General features: G+C 42.5%; 2 protein-coding genes across 3 annotated transcripts in view; one reads left to right on the forward strand and one right to left on the reverse strand.

Moving 5' to 3' along the window:
• LOC308316027 (monocarboxylate transporter 1-like) overlaps positions 1-16,560 on the forward strand; it is a 48,629-nt gene extending 32,069 nt beyond the window's left edge. For both annotated transcript variants that reach the window (XM_080764358.1, XM_080764359.1), the window contains exons 3-5: positions 7,662-7,805; positions 8,292-9,086; positions 10,427-16,560. In XM_080764358.1, coding sequence (XP_080620484.1) covers positions 7,662-7,805; positions 8,292-9,086; positions 10,427-10,710 — 1,223 coding nt within the window. In that variant the 3' untranslated portion in view covers positions 10,711-16,560. The remainder of the gene's footprint in view (positions 1-7,661; positions 7,806-8,291; positions 9,087-10,426) is intronic.
• Positions 16,561-17,802: 1,242 nt separating this feature from the next.
• The window catches only part of avpr2ab (arginine vasopressin receptor 2a, duplicate b), a gene marked incomplete at both ends in the record, with an annotated part of 9,268 nt that continues 9,189 nt past the window's right edge, over positions 17,803-17,881 (reverse strand). Inside the window, one exon of the mRNA XM_080762819.1 lies at positions 17,803-17,881. This exon is cut by the window's right edge and continues 106 nt beyond it. Coding sequence (XP_080618945.1) covers positions 17,803-17,881 — 79 coding nt within the window.

A 17,881-nucleotide genomic window follows, 5' to 3' on the forward strand; every position in this document is an offset into this window, starting at 1 on the left:
TTTCTAAAAATATATTTTTTATCCCACGATTTTGTAACCCATTTTTCACCCCTGTGTCAATCATCTAATGTGATCCTGGGCTCTACACACCCTCCACCAACCTAGTCCCCATATATGGGGGACAAGGGGAGAGCAACGGACTTGAACTCATGCTTCCGGGATTCCATTTTTCCTTGAGGTTTTTAATTACTCAAGCCAGCAGCCTATGAAGTAGCCTATTGTTAGATTTATGCACACATTATGTTACAGTATGCAATGTTGGTTTGTTGGTCAGATGTGTAGATTTTCGGGAAATTTAGAAAGAAGGGCCAACTAAATGATTTGCTTTTGTGTCGAAAAAGGTCAAAGATCAAGGTCAAAATCAAGAATGTGTTGTTTGACTTTCATGAAAACAATAATTAGTATGCTGTCCCGAAGAGATGATTATCTTTTGGGTCCAAAAAAAGCTCAAAGGTCAAGGTGGCAATCAAGAGAACAAAGAGATCTTCTTACAGGCAGGGTTGGCACCCCCTGGTGCATTTGTTATGGTGATCTGATTGCCTGAACAAAGACATTCTGATAAAAAATAAAGGTTAAAATAATAGTGTGCGTGTGGATATCCACCAGCACGCTATTATTTTAACTTTTTTTTTTGACGTGTTGGAGGAATATGCCTGATCTTTGCCAGGGATAACCCTGTCTGTCAGAATTCCTGTTCTGTTCTTTGGCTATATAGAAGTGTCTATTTGTACGTCTCTAAATGTTTTGATGAATTGAAAATGGTGGACCCTCTTGTAAACAAGTGTAATGCTTAATTGGGTCGTCCACTCAGTCTTTGTATTGAGTTTGTGCTTGAAATGTACTGTAATTCTGCAAACTGTTAATAAATATTTCAATCAATCAATCAGTTATTGGAGAGAGCAACACAAAGTATATCAATGCTCTTATCATATTTGTTTTATTCCTCTCTGACTCGTCACCTGTTCTTCGTCTATTTGGATTCCTCTGTATTCCTCATAATTTGATTTTATTATATAATAATATGGTAGTACATTGTGTCTGACTTAAGCAATATTACACGAGAGGGTGTTGTTTAATGTGATTATTGCCACGACAGTGATGCGGTCAGGAACGAGACGAAGTCGAGTTCCGCAAACACCCTCTCGTGTAATATTGCAATTCTACAACAGTTGCCCTTAAAACTAAGAAAATCGCTTTTTTAAATGAAGTCACTACGACCACAAATGACCCAAAAAACTAGCTAGCCTAGCCACTGAGTTTGCTAGCGCTCTGGGAAAACAGCGGCTGAATTCTTTGTTTTGATTAGGTGGTGAACGGTGCTGGTTTGATCCACGGCTAGAAAATCAGATTGCTTCCTCTTAACGACCTGTTGTAGAATGTAGAATACACGATTAGAACAGAGTCAAGGTGTCATGTAGAATCTGTCAGCAAGTTCAGCTACAAATTATACAACATACATTATGAGCATCACTGCAAAATTTGGGAACACAGTAGTGTCACAGCTGAAACATTTTATTTTCCGAAACCGGGTCATGATCCTTTTTTTTGGCGACAGAGCCGCATGTGCTGCTCTCTCTCCTCTCGCCACTGCACTCCTGGCTGTCCTCTCTCTCTCTCTCTCTCTCTCTCTCACACAAAGAGAGAGAGAGAGTGGGAGATGGCGAGAACTAATTGTTTATGTAATATCTCAGAGAACACCGATCACTGCCCCCTTTGTCTCTTCATGCCAGACCACAATAAAGACTGTCACAAATGATTTGTGTCCCTGTACGCGTGTTTGTGCGTCACTAAGGACACACTTGTGTGTCGCTTTGCTGTTTCTCTGTGTGTGTGTGTGTGTGTGTGGGGGGGGGGGGGGGGGGGGGGTGTAGACTCACTGCGAGTTCCCTTTTTTGTCCACTTGGCAACAGCTCTCTCACCAGGAATTCCACTGCCATAGAGGAGTTGTGTAAAGGCCTCATTCATTCACACGTACCAAACACCAATCAAGCAAATGTTTGGTCGTTTTTTTTGGGCGGCCACCACAATGCTTTTCCAATGGGAGTCACATGGTTTGACCAAACATTTTTGTTTGATGGGGGGGAGTGGCAGAACACCACCAGCAATCATCAATCAAACACGAATGTTTGATCAAACCATGTGACTCCCATTGGAAAAGCATTATGGTGCCCCCCCCAAAAAAACTAAAAAAACCGACCAAACATTTGCTTGATTGGTGTTTGCTACGTGTGAACGAGGCCTCACGAGTCTCTATAGTGATTGCAGTGTTCATTATAAAATAAGAGTTTAAAATGGGGCTGCATCTTTACACTCTCAGAGTTAGCCCATTTTAACCTGTTCTAACCTATACGTGTTTATACCAGGAACACCAGGAACCTGTCTTACGTCATGTTGCTATATTTATCTCTCTGTAGCAGATTTTTTTATTTTTTATTCCTTTCTCCAAGTAAACGCCAAAGGCTTTAAAACCCATTTAGGCCTGACGTCGAAATAAATAAAAAGTCTTTTGAAAGAATATATATTATTCAAAGATTTGTGCCACATTTTCACGATTTTTCAAAAATAGCAGACCTACAAGCTCATGGCGCGCTATGAGCTTGTAGATCTGCTATTTTTCAATAGCTAAATCATGCTTAGTTAAAACCGAAAACAGGTTCCCGTCCAGAATGGGTTAACAATATTACATTATTATTTCATGTTTCCTACTGCTACAGAAAGTTTTTCTAGAAAACAGAATTTAGAAGGTGTTTTTAGAATAATCCTCTGGTCTAAATGTGTCGGGGTACATTTGTTAGGGTGTCATGAATGTCGTGTGTGTGTGTGTGTGTGTGTGTGTGTGTGTGTGTTTGGCATACAGTACATACTGTACCATCAAAGCCACATAATGTACAGTATGGCTCCTTTCTATTCATGGTGTCAGTGGCACTTGGAAACGTTGTGCTGCCTGCAACAACCCCGTCACACCAGACATGGCAACTGGCAAGCAGCCAAGTCACCATTGTGCTACGCACTCACAATGACACACGGATTACGTTTTGTTTTATTTTGCAATCTGCGCTGCATTTTTGTATGAAACGTGCTGTACAAATAAAGCGTATTGTTATTAGTAATAATAATACCGTGCCTAGGTTGCCTCTATAGGCAGTGCCGAATCAACCCCTCCGATAGGGCCCTGGAGCGACACCAAATCAAAAGGCTTCATGCGTGCACGCAGAGGCGGACTTACCATTGGGGCTAGGGTGTATTTTATTTCAATTTTAATTTTATTTTTATTTTTATTTAGTATTATGGTTAAAACATTGAGAGCTTCTGCTCTCAATGACAGTGACGCTGTGTTGTGGGGTAGCTGTGGAAACCCCTGCCAATGTCGCTGTGCATGGCAGCCTGCATTCAGCGACTAGTCTGTCTGCCTGTCTGCCTGTCTGCCTTTGTCTTTTGGGGGGGCTGGGTACCCCAAAATTACAGCGAAATTAGGACAAAATCCGGCCCTGCATGCGCGCTTCGCGTGCGTGCAACACAATTAAGAACGACACTTTTTTGCGTTCACACGCCCAAGTGAATGAGCGTGCGTGCGTTCAGGACGCCGCCAGCACTATCGCCGGCTGCTCCCATAGTTATATAATAAGGCTGCTCCCCCAACGCTGTATCTGCTATCTTCGAGCCTCCTCTCCCACCGAGTGGTTGAGAAACTGTTGGACGACCAAAAACACTAGCTGGGGGTTCCTGTGTTGTGTTACATTGGAATCGGTGACTATATGAATACGGTTTCGACGGAAGCAACAATTTTAAATTGTCTGTCAACACAGGGAGCCCTGCAAGCTGCGGGCCCCAGAGCTTAACCCTGTAAAACCCGGATAGATTTCTACTTGCAAAAAAACAGATTTCAACCTTACTACTACTTTTTACTACTAGGACTTATCAGAGGAAATTATGTAAAAAAAAATATACATTTATTTATTTGCACATTTTATGCACATTTATAATAATTATTAAAATAATAATAATAAATGAATAATTTACATTTGGGGGATATCTTTAACAATAATGAATAAAACATGTTCGAGACATTCTAATGATCACAAAAGAAACAGTTATTTTACTTACTTTTATCAGGGTTAAAGGTCAAAGGTCATAGGTTTAAAAAAAAGAGCCCAGAGATTTTTAATTTGTGTGAATTTCAGCCTCTGTGGGGGGTATTTATATGCAAATATCATGACCAATGGCATTGCAATGAACATCAATGATGACGTTTATAGGTGAAAAAAAGCACACATACAAATAATACTAATAATAAATTGGGTGTTAAACTCTGGGTGTTACAGGGTTAAGCTCTACTAAATTCCATTGCTAATCCGGGCCTGCCTCTATTACATGGCAATAACCTTGCCTTGCCATGTCCTATAGAGGTAGGCCTACTGTAGGTATTTTGTACATGCACGCAGCCGTACACATGTGCGTGCCTCTGCTAATGTGGTTGGTATACAAATTTCGAGGGCAGATCTCCAAGGGATTTAAGCCTACATAGATTCCAACCAACAGTATACTCTTGAGGAATGGCAATGAATGGCTGGCTTGAATGGGGGGTGTATTGGAGAGTGGCTGTATGGAGTCGTTTATCCGTTCGTCTTCTACCAAAATACTACAATACAGCGCGCACTACATTGCATCCATGCAACTGTCCCATTTACTGTAGTGTACACTTGTATGAAACTTCATTCTTGCACAACACCTATTGGTAGGACTGGTGGACTTACAGAACATCTGGTGAAGGTGTTATGCTGACATGCATGGCTTCTACACTTGGAATTATCCTATTCTTCTTTGTGCAAAATCAATGAGTTGGTCGGTGTGAGCTCGCCACCGTTGGTGTGTGAATGTGGGAAGTGAGGACGCTGGCGTCGACTGTTCGCCGCTTCACCTCCCAATGTATGAATGAATGAACCATTGTGAAGCGCTTTGAGCACTTGAAAAGCGCTATAAAAATGCAATTCATTAATAGTGTATTGACCGATTGGCCAAACCTCAAAGGAAAGCAAAACATAGTAGAATGTTTGTACTGTAGACCATCAGGCTTCTGATTAGAACCATTTTATTAAAACCCAATTTGGGGCGGGAACCCCTTTTGGTGTTTTAAAGGATTACGTTATACTTCAGCTATTGAAAAAGAGTGGCGCGCTACGAGCTTGTAGGTCTGCTATTTTTGAAAAATCGTGAAAATGTGCCTCAAACCTTTGAATATATATTCTTTCAGAGTTTTTTGCTTCTGGAGGGTCCCTGGAACAACATATTTTCAGATGGGGGTCGGCGGCATATTACATTTTACAATATTGCAATGTTTGGGGTCCTTGACATGAAATATTGAGAACCACTGTTCTCAAGATTTATTTTAAATTTAGACGTCAGGCCACATGGTAAGTGGCTTTGTGGCCACAAAGTCACTGGCACTAGATTGCTAAACCGTTACCTCCCACGACAATCAAGCTTATTAACGATCAGACTCAGAAAAGAAATAATAATAATAATAATAATAAGTAGAAACATCAACTTTGACGCACCACCTTGACTGCCTGTCTGACTAAAGTCAGAGGCAGCCTGAGGCGTGAATAAGGTCATACAATATGCAATATGCCAAAAGCCACTGGCTTTTACAGACTCACAAACAATACATTGTTTTTACAACCTATACATAGCAGTAAGAACATTAGCACCTTACGTTCCTTGTCTTTTCCAAACAATGAGTTGTACACCCCTGAAATATGGACAAAAAATGGGTTATACCCCCCTGAAATGTGGACATACCGTTAATGTTGCGGTTTAGCAGAAACGGTATGTCCATATTTCAACTTTTGATGTTTTCTCCACACAAAAGTAGCAAAAACAGCTGATCTTTTTTATTTATTTTTTTATGTAAAGGAAGCAAAAGAGTGAGTTTTATAAATATTTAACAAGTGAAAGCGTCAATTAATGAATCAATTAATTCTGACTAAATAATAACTATACATTGGGTCATTTGGAACACAGATTCTCTTTTCCCCAATTTCCTGAAAAGTATCACTTAAGGTTTGGACAAGGTTTTGACAGTGACTATTACCATTCATTCACCATTGCATCATGCATAATGTTCAACTCATGAAGCAGTTCAGGCAGCATCAGTCAGACACACATTCAGAACTGTCTTTTCTTCACCTCCACCGTCACCTTTTTTGTGGCCTATTGCTCTAGCTCAGTGGTTGAGGGAGTTCCAGGGGGTAACCAGCTGATAGTTTGGAACCAAATGGACATAACGGGTCCATTTGTACACTCTCAGAGTTCAATTAACATTGATTTTACAATATAAATTGGCGTCCCAGAGATAGAAATGCCATTAAATGGGGGTCCGTAGACTGATACATGTCAAACTGGGGGGGGGGGGGTCCTAAACTGGTTGAGAATCACTGTTAGAGGCGTACAAATCTTCATTATGGGGGTCCCTGGCATGTCTTTTCAAATGGGGGGTCCGTGGGATAATGTCAATTTGGGGGTACTTGACATGAAAAAGTTTAGGAAACACTGGCTTCCCTCTCTTACCTTTTTAGTTTTTCTTTGCCCTATACCTCCACCTGCAGGTGAACAATGGGAATGGTTCAGAGTTAGTTACAATCCTGTATGTTGGTTTCGTTGCTCAGTGATAAATGCACTCTGGCTGTGTGACAGTGTAACTGTAATTCCCTCAGTACAGACGACAGCAACGAGTTTTTAATTTACTGGCAGGATTTATTTGGTTCATCCAGACCGTGAAAACTGTAATCAAAAAACATGTACACAAATACAATAATCACTAGTCAAAATAATAAACAAACACATACAGTAATCTCTCAACATTGTCTTGATAATGTCGTCACTTTCAATTACTGTATACACAAATGAACCTTGGTTACATAATCCACATTAAACACAAAGACCAATCTGACAAACTACAGCCCAACATATAATTGACTGCAGCAAATTACTTGTTAGCCCTTAGCTGTTTAACAACATCCAACAATTCAATACAAAACACACAAAACGTCAGCAAACTGTACCTTAGTAGCTGCATTGTATGAGGAGAATTGTGTAGCTTGGTATTACTCTGTATGATTGTCTATCTTGATGCTATGAACTAGCTTGCAGATGCAATATACACTGAGAAACATGTACTAAATCTGCGGACTTTCTTGGAGAGTGTTACGCTAGAATACGTACTTACGGAAACGAGCGAATAAAGGACAAAGGTTCCGCCTTAGAGATCTTTGGTTCCTACCTAAATAAATAACTCAGAAATACTGCGCTGACTGGCACAGAGGCAGTTACAGTAACCCCACCGTCAGTCCTTGTTGATTTGCATCTCAATAACCCATTTAGGCCTGACGTTGAAATAAAATAAACGTTCGCTCTGAAAGAATATATATTCAAAGATTTGTGGCGCATTTTCACGATTTTTCAAAAATAGCAGACCTACAAGCTTGTAGATCTGCTATTTTTCAATAGCTAAAGTATAACATAATGCTTAGTTAAAACACCAAAAGGGGTTCCCGTCCAGAATGGGATTATGGCAGCAAACAATAATGTTCACATCGTGATTCGTATAGATCCATGGTATATGTATAATCATATTCAACTCCCCTCTCTGTTTTCTCTTCCAGGTCCAATCAGCAGTATACTTGTGAACAAATTCGGCAGCCGACCGATAATCATCCTGGGCGGCTGTCTGGCGGGATCGGGGCTGATCGCTGCTTCCTTCTGCAACTCCCTGTCGGAGCTGTACTTCTTCATCGGAGTGGTGGGAGGTCAGTATAGGACCTTTTTTTAACTCCAGCTTCAATAAAAGGCGTGTGAACACAGCTCGTGAATTGCAATAACAACAATTAGAATAAATTACATACTTTTTTAAGGTTTATTTAAGATATTTTTTTAAAGTTACTTTTTTAAAGTATTTTTTTAGTGAGTATGTGTGCGTGCCTGTTTTTTTTTTGTTTTTTTTGTTTTCTTCAAGTTTTTTAAAAGTTATTTTTAAGTTAAGTTTTGTTTTTAAAGTTTTTTCTTTAAGTTTCTTTCAAGTTAAGTTTTTGTGTGTGTGTTTTGTGTGTGATACAGCTGCACCCTCTGGTGGCGGGCGGGTGGTGTTATAGCGTGACACACAAACAGACAGACATGAACGTGGTTGCGTTCGCAACCACGTAGTAGTAGTTCTAAATAATGTAGCATGTAGCATGCGTCAGATCCTCATGCAAACCCCCCCCCCATCTGTTATTTTTCTCCTCCATCTCCTCCAGGTCTGGGCCTGGCGTTCAACTTGAACCCGGCCCTCACCATGATCGGCAAGTACTTCTTCGAGAAGCGGCCCATCGCCAACGGCATAGCCATGGCCGGCAGCCCCGTGTTCCTGTCCACGCTGTCGCCTCTCAACTCCTGGCTGTTCGACTTCTTCGGCTGGCGAGGCAGCTTCCTCATCCTCGGGGGGCTCCTCTTCAACTGCTGCGTGGCCGGCGCCCTCATGCGCCCCATCGGGCCCAAGCCCCAGCCGCCCAAGAGCGCCATCTCGGCGCCCGGCGAGCCGCAGCCCAAGAAGACCTGCTTCCAGACCGTCAACGGCTTCATCGACCTGACGCTGTTCAAGCACCGCGGCTTCCTGCTCTACCTCTTCGGCAACGTCTTCATGTTCTTCGGCCTCTTCTCGCCGCTCGTCTTCCTCTCCAACTACGCCAAGAGCGAGGGCATCGAGAAGAACAAGGCCGCCTTCCTGCTGTCCGTCCTGGCCTTCGTGGACATGTTCGCGCGGCCCTCCATGGGCCTGCTCGCCAACACCAAGTGGGTGCGCCCCAGGATCCAGTATTTCTTCGCCGCCTCCGTCCTCTACAACGGCGTGTGCCACCTGTGCGTGCCAGTGACGACTGACTACACCGGCTTCATCATCTACGCCATCTTCTTTGGCTTTGCGTTCGGCTGGCTGAGCTCGGTGCTGTTCGAGACGCTGATGGACCTGGTGGGAGCCCAGAGGTTCTCCTCGGCCGTGGGCCTGGTCACCATCGTGGAGTGCGCTCCGGTGCTGCTGGGCCCACCGTTGACAGGTGAGGGGACGGATGTCGTTCATTTATTTGTTCGTGTTTTGTTTTTTTTACATTGTGGCTCTGCAGGAGTCTATCATTTTATAGTGGAAGTCAAATGGGCTCCGATCAGACTGAAACCTTGCCCAAAGTCATACTCATACATTATGCTTTAGATATAACTAACTAACTACAAAAACAACAAAACAAAACACAAAACATAACACAAACATATCAATGTTCTATAAATAGTAGATACATTATAGAACATTGATGTAAAGACGGTTATGCCGTGGACAAAGCCAACTCGGATCGTGACAAATCATGACAATGAACACAATATTTTGGGCCGATCAAATCATTAGAAAGAAGAAAATAAAGGCAGGAGACAACACTATTTGTTTTGTTTTTCTTCTTATAAATTATTTGATCGGCCCAAAACATTGTGTTCATTGTCATGATTTGTCACGATCCGAGTTGGCTTTGTCCGCGGCATAACCGTCTTTAAATAAATACTTAAAGAAAATCCTATGGGAGAAATGCATTGCATTTCATTTCCTGGGCCACTCGTCGTTCTGAAAGGGGGAGGGACTGCGACACTCTATAAGCTTAGGCTTCAGCCTACACCTTTTTGGTCTGTTTCTTTTGCAAAGAAAAAAAGCAGGCACTGTTCATTTGTTATAATGACCAAAATAAATAATCTCTACTCTACTCTACTAATAACGAAAACTATGACTGCCGGCCATCTCCAGGCCAAACTGAACTAAATTAATTTTACTGGAAAAAGTATTGACATGGTATTGGGACTGAGTTGTTGCTGGGTCTGTGTCTGCCTTGACACTGAGCTGGCTGGCTTTTATAGCAGAGGGCTGCAGCAGAGGACAATTAGGGGAATCTGCTGCAGGTGCGCCAGCCTGGGTGTGTCTGAGTGGGGAGGAGAGACAGAGAATTAGGCACAGAATGAAATGATTGAATGACTGTGTGTGTGTGTGTGTGTGTGTGTGTGTGTGTGTGTGTGTGTGTGTGTGTGTGTGTGTGTGTGTGTGTGTGTGTGTGCGTGCGTGCGTGTGCGTGTGTGCGCGTGCGCGTGCGTGCGAGTGATGTCATGGCTATACACGCAACAGTAATAAGTAACTTTGGAGCTGGATCCAGTGTGTGGACTATTGTGTCCTCTAATATTTATCTCTGCCCAGCACTAAGCCTTTTAAACTTTGGACAGTTTGTAGACATTATGAATAATACATTTTGGCATCAATGTTGAATAGTAGCATGTCATTACAGTCCTGTTTTAAATGTCTGAATGTAAAAAACTGAAGCCTCTCTCTCTCTCTCTCTCTCTCTCTCTCTGTGTGTTCACGCCACAGGTACTTTCTACAACTACTACGGCAACTACCACTACACCTACATGACCTGTGGCGCCATCCTGGTCCTCTCCAGCGTCATCCTCTTCATCGGCATGGGCACCAACTACCGCCTGCTGGACCGCGAGAGGAAGGCGGAGGAGGCCAAGGAGAGGGAGGGGCTCGGCAAGGAGGAGCAGGCGGCCATGCTGGCCCCTCCCTCGCCCTCCAAGGGCGGCGAGGAGGAGAGGGAGACGTCCGCCGTCGTGTTAGACGAGGTGGCAAAGATGGACGAGGACACCGTGTAGAGACTTGGAATGTACACACATACACGCACACGAGCACGCGCACACGCACACACACACACACACACACACACACACACACACACACACACACACACACACACACACACACACACACACACAGAGAGACCCTGCAAGAGCCACCAGTGAAGCACCCTCCCGTCACCACCACCACCACCAAACCATGCACTTTACCGAGGTGACATTGTTGCAGCTATCTATAACACCTATAGTGTCGCGACACTCAGCGGAGCTGAGTTTCAGTATCGTAGCATCTCACGATATTGGTGTGGCTTTGGTAAAAATCTAATCCTCTGCAAGAACACGCACACACGAACACATGCACACATACACACACGCGCGCGCATGCACGTGCACACGCGCGCACACACACACACACACACACACACACACAGACAGATACACTGACTCCGCTGACAGTTGTTGGGGGGATTACATCACTGAGGACATTATTTACTCTCAGGGTCTTGAGAAGCTGGTTCAGAGCCAGAGACACATTCTCACTGTCGAATCAGATTACATCTTATTAGCTCTGCCTCGACTCTGCACGCAGGTCCAAGTGAGCACACACACACACACACACACACACACACACACACACACACACACACACACACACATTACATTTGTCAGGTAACCACCACCAACACTCCTTAACGTATATAAAGAGACATACTCATGCTACAGTCGTTTCACTCTGAACAGCCAGCGGGGCACACTGGTAACACGTTAATTCAAGGGAATGCCCCTTTATTAGACGTATGTGTTTTGCACACCCTGTTCACGTCTAGCGATCGCTGGCGCTTGGAGTTGGATTCGTTTTTTTTGTTATTGTTGAATTGAGAGGGTAGAAAGAAGATAGCATTCCCTATAAAGCAGGTGTGGAAATCTGGAAAAAGTACGGAAAGTGATTTTGGCAGTTGCCTACGAAAACAAATTGCACGACAAATAGTATGCAAGCTTGGAGAAAACAGCGATGTTGTTGTTGTTGAATACCGTCTACCAACAATACCGTCTGTTGTTACAAAGCTCTTTCCAGAGACTGTGTACGCCAGTATCAGTTAGAGGTGCTATTTTCACTCCAAATTACTCGATCGGTTATCATGCAATTTACCCGATCTGGACCAGAAGTGGTCCAGATCCAAGTGGTACCGAGCGGACACCAGATACCAAGTGCAGGTATCGGTATCGGACGATCGTGAGAAAAAACAATGGATGATCGGGAGCACCCTCTGGTATCAACCTTCAGTGTGTATAGTCACATAGTTGATCGGGAGCACCCTCTGGTATCAACCTTCAGTGTGTATAGTCACATAGTTGATCGGGAGCACCCTCTGGTATCAACCTTCAGTGTGTATAGTCACATAGTTGATCGGGAGCACCCTCTGGTATCAACCTTCAGTGTGTATAGTCACATAGTTGTGACAATTTATCGGATGTGTCTAAAAATGTAGATCCTAAAAAAAATGTTTTATGGATATTCGAAACTGAAAATGCGTAGGGAATTCAGAGATACTTTCATTAGATCACAAGGTTTGACAAGCCAGCTTGGTATTACAAGCTTTAAAAGCCCAAACCACGCCAAAGGGTCGGGTTGGGACAAAACACACAAATGCAACTCATTGAGTTGCATTGAGTTGCAACCCATTTTGGTGTTTTAAACATTGTTATAATTTAGCTATTGAAAAATAGCAGATCTACAAGCTCATAGCGCGCCACAGAGTGGCGCGCTACAAGCTTGTAGGTCTGCTATTTTTGAAAAATCGTGAAAATATTTATTTCAGAAAACTGGGGGATTTAGAAGATCTTTTTTTAATTTTGAGGTCAGGCCTAAATGCGTTAAAAAAACGTTTTGTCCCAACCCGACCCTTTGGTGTGGTTTGGGCTTTAGACACCACGGCAACTGCACGGCAACCTTCCCTGTGTTTCTTCCCTGGTCCGATCCAGAAGAACACAGTTTCCCGGCCACTGCTACAGAGCTGACAATGAGGTCATATCTTCCCTTCTTCTCTGGAGTCCTGCCTCAAAGCAGTCCAGAGGTAGAAAACTGTCGTTCCCCTGATGTCATCGCTAATAGGGACACAGGCATCGGTAAGCAGGAACTATGGGGATGGCAATGAAGGACCAGGAAGTCTGGCGCGTTATTGTGAAATCCACAATCTCGACCGCGGTCGAAAAATGACGATGACGATGTAGTTTAAAGTTTTTCCGTGTGTGTGATCGTGTATTATGGACACTAAAACCAGAACAACTCACATCTTCTATGTATTGATATAAAAATGATATGCACCTTAATGACACTGATCAGCGACAACACAACGACAGTATTACATTTCGCTGCGTGCACACAGACAGACAAACACATGTACACACTTGCTTGAGAGGGACACAATAGGTATGAGATTTGTTTTTCTTTTTTTAGTAGATATAGACTTAACAAATGGGCTTTAACAACGTGTGATATAAACCTGCCCTGCTGTGGTGCCAAAATAGGAAAAGAAATGTCAAACTGACTGATTTAACAGTCTGTCAGAGCACTGGTGTATTTCTTTTTCTTTTATGAACACATTACACATAATGCTTTTGTATCTGCAAAACATGTTGTGATTTCATTTTTATCTATTCATCTCACCGTGTCAATTAGACTAAAACTAACTTTTTAGATATATATATTTTTTTTTTTGCTGTGATTGAATGATACGCATGAAAATGTATGCGTGTGGCAGAGAAAGAGAGAGAGAGAGAGAGAGAATGTGTGTGTGTGTGTGTGTGTGTGTGTGTGTGTGTGTGTGTGTGTGTGTGTGTGTGTGTGTGTGCGTGTGTGTGTGTGTGTGTGTGTGTGTGTCAGCAGCCGCTATTTAATGTACCACCTCCTTTTATCATTTAACTCTAGGCTGACTTTCAGCTTTGGATTTAGGAATCCTTCTTATGATGACCAACATTTTATTGCTGAAGCAAAGCCCCAGATCATCAGAACTCAAATCCCACTGCCTTGTTGTTCCAGCAACCAGCAGCAGAAGGCAGTATTTCTGTGCAAGAATATAGAACACACACACACACACACACACACACACACACACACACACACACACGCACACAAAAAACATGCACTCTTTCACCCACACAAGTGTTTCATGCTTTATCTTTGGTTTCTTTGTTGAGATAAGATGGAGATAAATAGTTGCAATTGCCAAGTCAGTGGTCGGAGCATGATGTTCAAACTTTGATGTTTCACTCCTGATTATATCTTCTTGATGAACGTGTACTATTTATGCACTAATATGAAGTAGTAGACCGAGACAGCCAATCCGTTAGTGTCATAATTAAATTATTATATTATAATAATTTAACAACCACTCTCTTAATTTTCACCTTCTAAACATTCTTTGTTGAGATTCAGGAGCAAGACTTTTGTACACTGTTACTTGCTCTTACTAGAATCTGTCGCGTTATTCAAACTGTTCTGTTCTGGGTTAGGGTTAGACCCTTTTCAAATGCATACACAGACTATTCTAAACGTACACTTTTTAATGTAATCAAACATTAACATGTTCTTTTTTGGATGATTCTTGTGTTTTGATCCTGCATTTTGCTGACAGTATTTGTGAAAGTATCCCAATCTCCCTTGTATAGTAGTAATGCAGTGATTCTTAATTGACTCCAGTTCCGGGGCCAAGTAAAAATTATAACCTGCTTGATGAGTTTTGCAATCAATTTGGTCACCATGTGAACACCATTAACAAGAGTGTCTGCTAAATGCTATAAATACCTAAACTAATCTGTAGAATAGTAGGCATTGTTTGGTGTTGAGAACCCTGTGATGTAACGGTATACAATGCAGTACAATCCTCGTCAGGTTCTAAGTCGCATTCCCTTTTTGCAATGTACTCAAAACCAATAGAACATTTGCTCTGTCCCAGAGACAATATGCAGTCACCGGGGGCAGCGGTGGCCGAAGGGTTTGCGGAGCGGTCTTGATACCGGAAGGTCGCCAGTTCGCATCCCCGGACAGGCACGTTAAAATTACCACCGTTGAAGTGCCCTTGAGCAAGGCATTGAAACCCTACCATGAAATGTTCTATGTGGCTGTAAACAAGTCCTTGGCTTAGTCCACTTCCATGAGTAAACAAAGAACTTTGCTTTGCTTTGCTTACCGCTCATTTCAAGTGTCGCTTTCAATCCCACTTGCTATAGCGCAGCTTGAAACGACGGTGCATTCATAACTTCACATTTAAACCTCCAATTCCAAAACGAAATAAACTTTTCATGTTGTAATGAGATAGTAGATAGTCTACACTAAAGCATATGCATATACATTTGTACTGTATGCCTGTTATTTAGAACAACTAGGGGAATATTGACTCGACTGAATATAATATTAACAAATAAGTTAATCATACAGTATGTATTTAGTGTGGATTATATATAAGAAAGAATGTTATTTTCTTTTATTTTGGTTGTTTGTAAAAAGGAATACTCCATGATAGGGTGTCTTAATGTGTCTATATCCACCAGCAGACTAACGTCAGAGCTACTACAAGTTGTTTTTCAGGTGCTAATCTCTACGTCGCACATCGAAAAGAGCAGATCTACTAGCTCACATGATGTCAAATGATGCATTATGACCCTGCTATTTTTCTCCTGTGCTCGACACAAAATGCACAACCAAGTATCAATGTGGCAAAAAAGCTTTAGCCTGCAGTATGCACTGGTATACCATGACATACATTCATGCTCCATCATATGATAAAATGACAATGGATAATTGCATATTATCAAGAAAAATGGGTTGTGAATTTGAACTGTACTTCGGTCTGCGTTTTTTAGCCAATGTATCCAAAGTCAGAGGCATGTGAGTCAATCTCTCACAAGTTTCTAACCCATACATGCTCCTCCAATATGATGGCCCTCTTAGTGGAAGGCTTAATTTAGGCCTGATGTTTCTATGTCAGTTGTTCTCAAACATATTCATGTCAAGGAACCCCAAATATATATGACATTGGCCGCCGACTCCCATCTGAAAATATGTAGTTCAAGATTTGAGTTAAAAACTCGCTCTGAAAGAACATATATTCAAAGATTTCAGGCACATTTTCATGATTTTTCAAAAATAGCAGACCTACAAGCTCGTAGCGCGCCACTCGGTGGTGCGCTATGAGTTTGTAGATCTGCTATTTTTCAATAGCTAAATTATAACAATGTTTAAAACACCAAAAGGGGTTCCCGCCCAAAATGGGTTTTAAATGGGTAGAGAGACTGTATGGTAATCAGACAGTCACTGGTTTATGCCCGATCCGCCCCCGTATACGTCGTCAGTGTCAGTGCCATGAGTGATCATCATGACCATCTGAGCAGCCGTCAGCTGGGTGAAGCTGGATTTTAATTTCCCCCCCTGTGCGATTAATAAATGTCTATACTTGTCGTGGCGGCAGATTGGAGTCTCCAAATAGAGAAGTCAAACAATTGAGTTGAGGTGTTCTTAATCCGACATCTACTTGACACCCTTTCAGCTCTTTTTGTCAGGGATGGGGAGCAGGGGATGGAGGGAAAGCCCGAAGTGGACATTTTTGAAGGACTGGAACAAACTTGTTTAAAAAAAGAGACACTTTGTGCTTTATGGTGTGTCTGAGAATGGTACTTTGCCACACCACCGTTGTGTAAAAGAACAAATTAAACAATGTAGAATTGATTTTCTGTAAAAAAAAAAAACACACACAAAAAAAAACATAATTTTTACAGCTGTGATATTTGTAAGTACTGTATGTACCATAGACGTGATGTCCTGTTAGTATGACTGGTGAGGGAATGAATAAACTTATTTTTAAAAAGGAAGTCCTATATTTGTGATTCTTCATATTTACAGTAATAAAATAAATAATTAAATTAATTACATTTCTCTATTAGCATTAAGACATTTTACATTCAGTGTTTATTTACAGTCAACATTAACAATTACAAAATGTTCAGAGAAACACCATTGCTTAACGCTTGAGGCTTGTCTTATAGCTAGTTGCACACGTGTCATGCACAAAAATAAGTACAATCTACAAGCTCACAACTATTTCTGATGCAACGCATTGTGAGTTTGTGCAATTATGTGTGCAACCAGGGGCGGCCTTAGGAATCTGGAGGCCCATTTCAAGACCAAATATGAGGCCCCCATGTACCTATTTTGTTGATACAGCCGTATTGATACAAATAGTTTGACTGTTCAATATCACACGCAGCCATTACTCTCGACAATTAGCAACAACACCGCCTCTCCTCATCCTGTGGTCCCTTCACAAATTAAAGTGCACATTTTACCCAGGTTATTTACATAAAATAGGTGTAACTTAACATTGTGGGAGAGAGCAAAGCAGTGAGTGAACGAGATAGAGGGGGCCAAGAGTGGCCCTGACTGACGCCTGACGTTCATTTGGAGCTTGGAGGCCCCCCTGAGGGTGGAGGCCCGTTTCAATTGAAACTGGTGAAACATAGCTAAGGCCTCCTATGTGTGCAACACTGGTGCACAACCGTATAAATTGGGCGTCACTGCGTTTAGAATCGCAGCTGTGTGACCCACGTGTCTACCACAGTTAGAACTTTCTTGAGCCACACACACTGTACCCTGACGCGTCTAACAGTGCATCATACAGTTTTTACACATTCTAAACAGATAACAGCAGAGAGAGGGGACTTCAACAAACGTATATATACAGTTTGAATATTCTAAAAGAATAAAAAATTATATTTCAGCACTGTGTGTTGTCTGGTGTGTAGGCCTACAGTATACTGTGTGCACTGTGCAGTGTGTGTGTGTGTGTGTGTGTGTGTGTGTGTGTGTGTGTGTGTGCGTGGGCTCAGGAACATCTTCACACACGCCGCGTCAGAAGAACCTGACGCCGAACGTCAACCCCACAGTCCACAGTTGGTGGATGGAAAAGAAGCTCCAGCAAACACAGGAGAGCGTTTCCGGGAATCTGTCCGTCGCGTCAGTCAGTTACGGATGTGGACGTCGGGCGTCAGGTTCTTCTGACGCGGCTGTGCGCGAAGGTGTGCCTGCGGACACAGTGTGTGTGTGTAATTAGACTATTAGTAGTTGGAGTTGTGTGTGGTAGTAGAGTCGTCTGGTATGGAACCTCTGCGCTGTGAGTGAGCGCGGCAGCACAGT

The sequence above is a fragment of the Protomyctophum bolini genome (assembly GCF_963924005.1).
Source record: "Protomyctophum bolini genome assembly, chromosome: 5".
Taxonomy (NCBI): Eukaryota; Metazoa; Chordata; class Actinopteri; order Myctophiformes; family Myctophidae; genus Protomyctophum; species Protomyctophum bolini.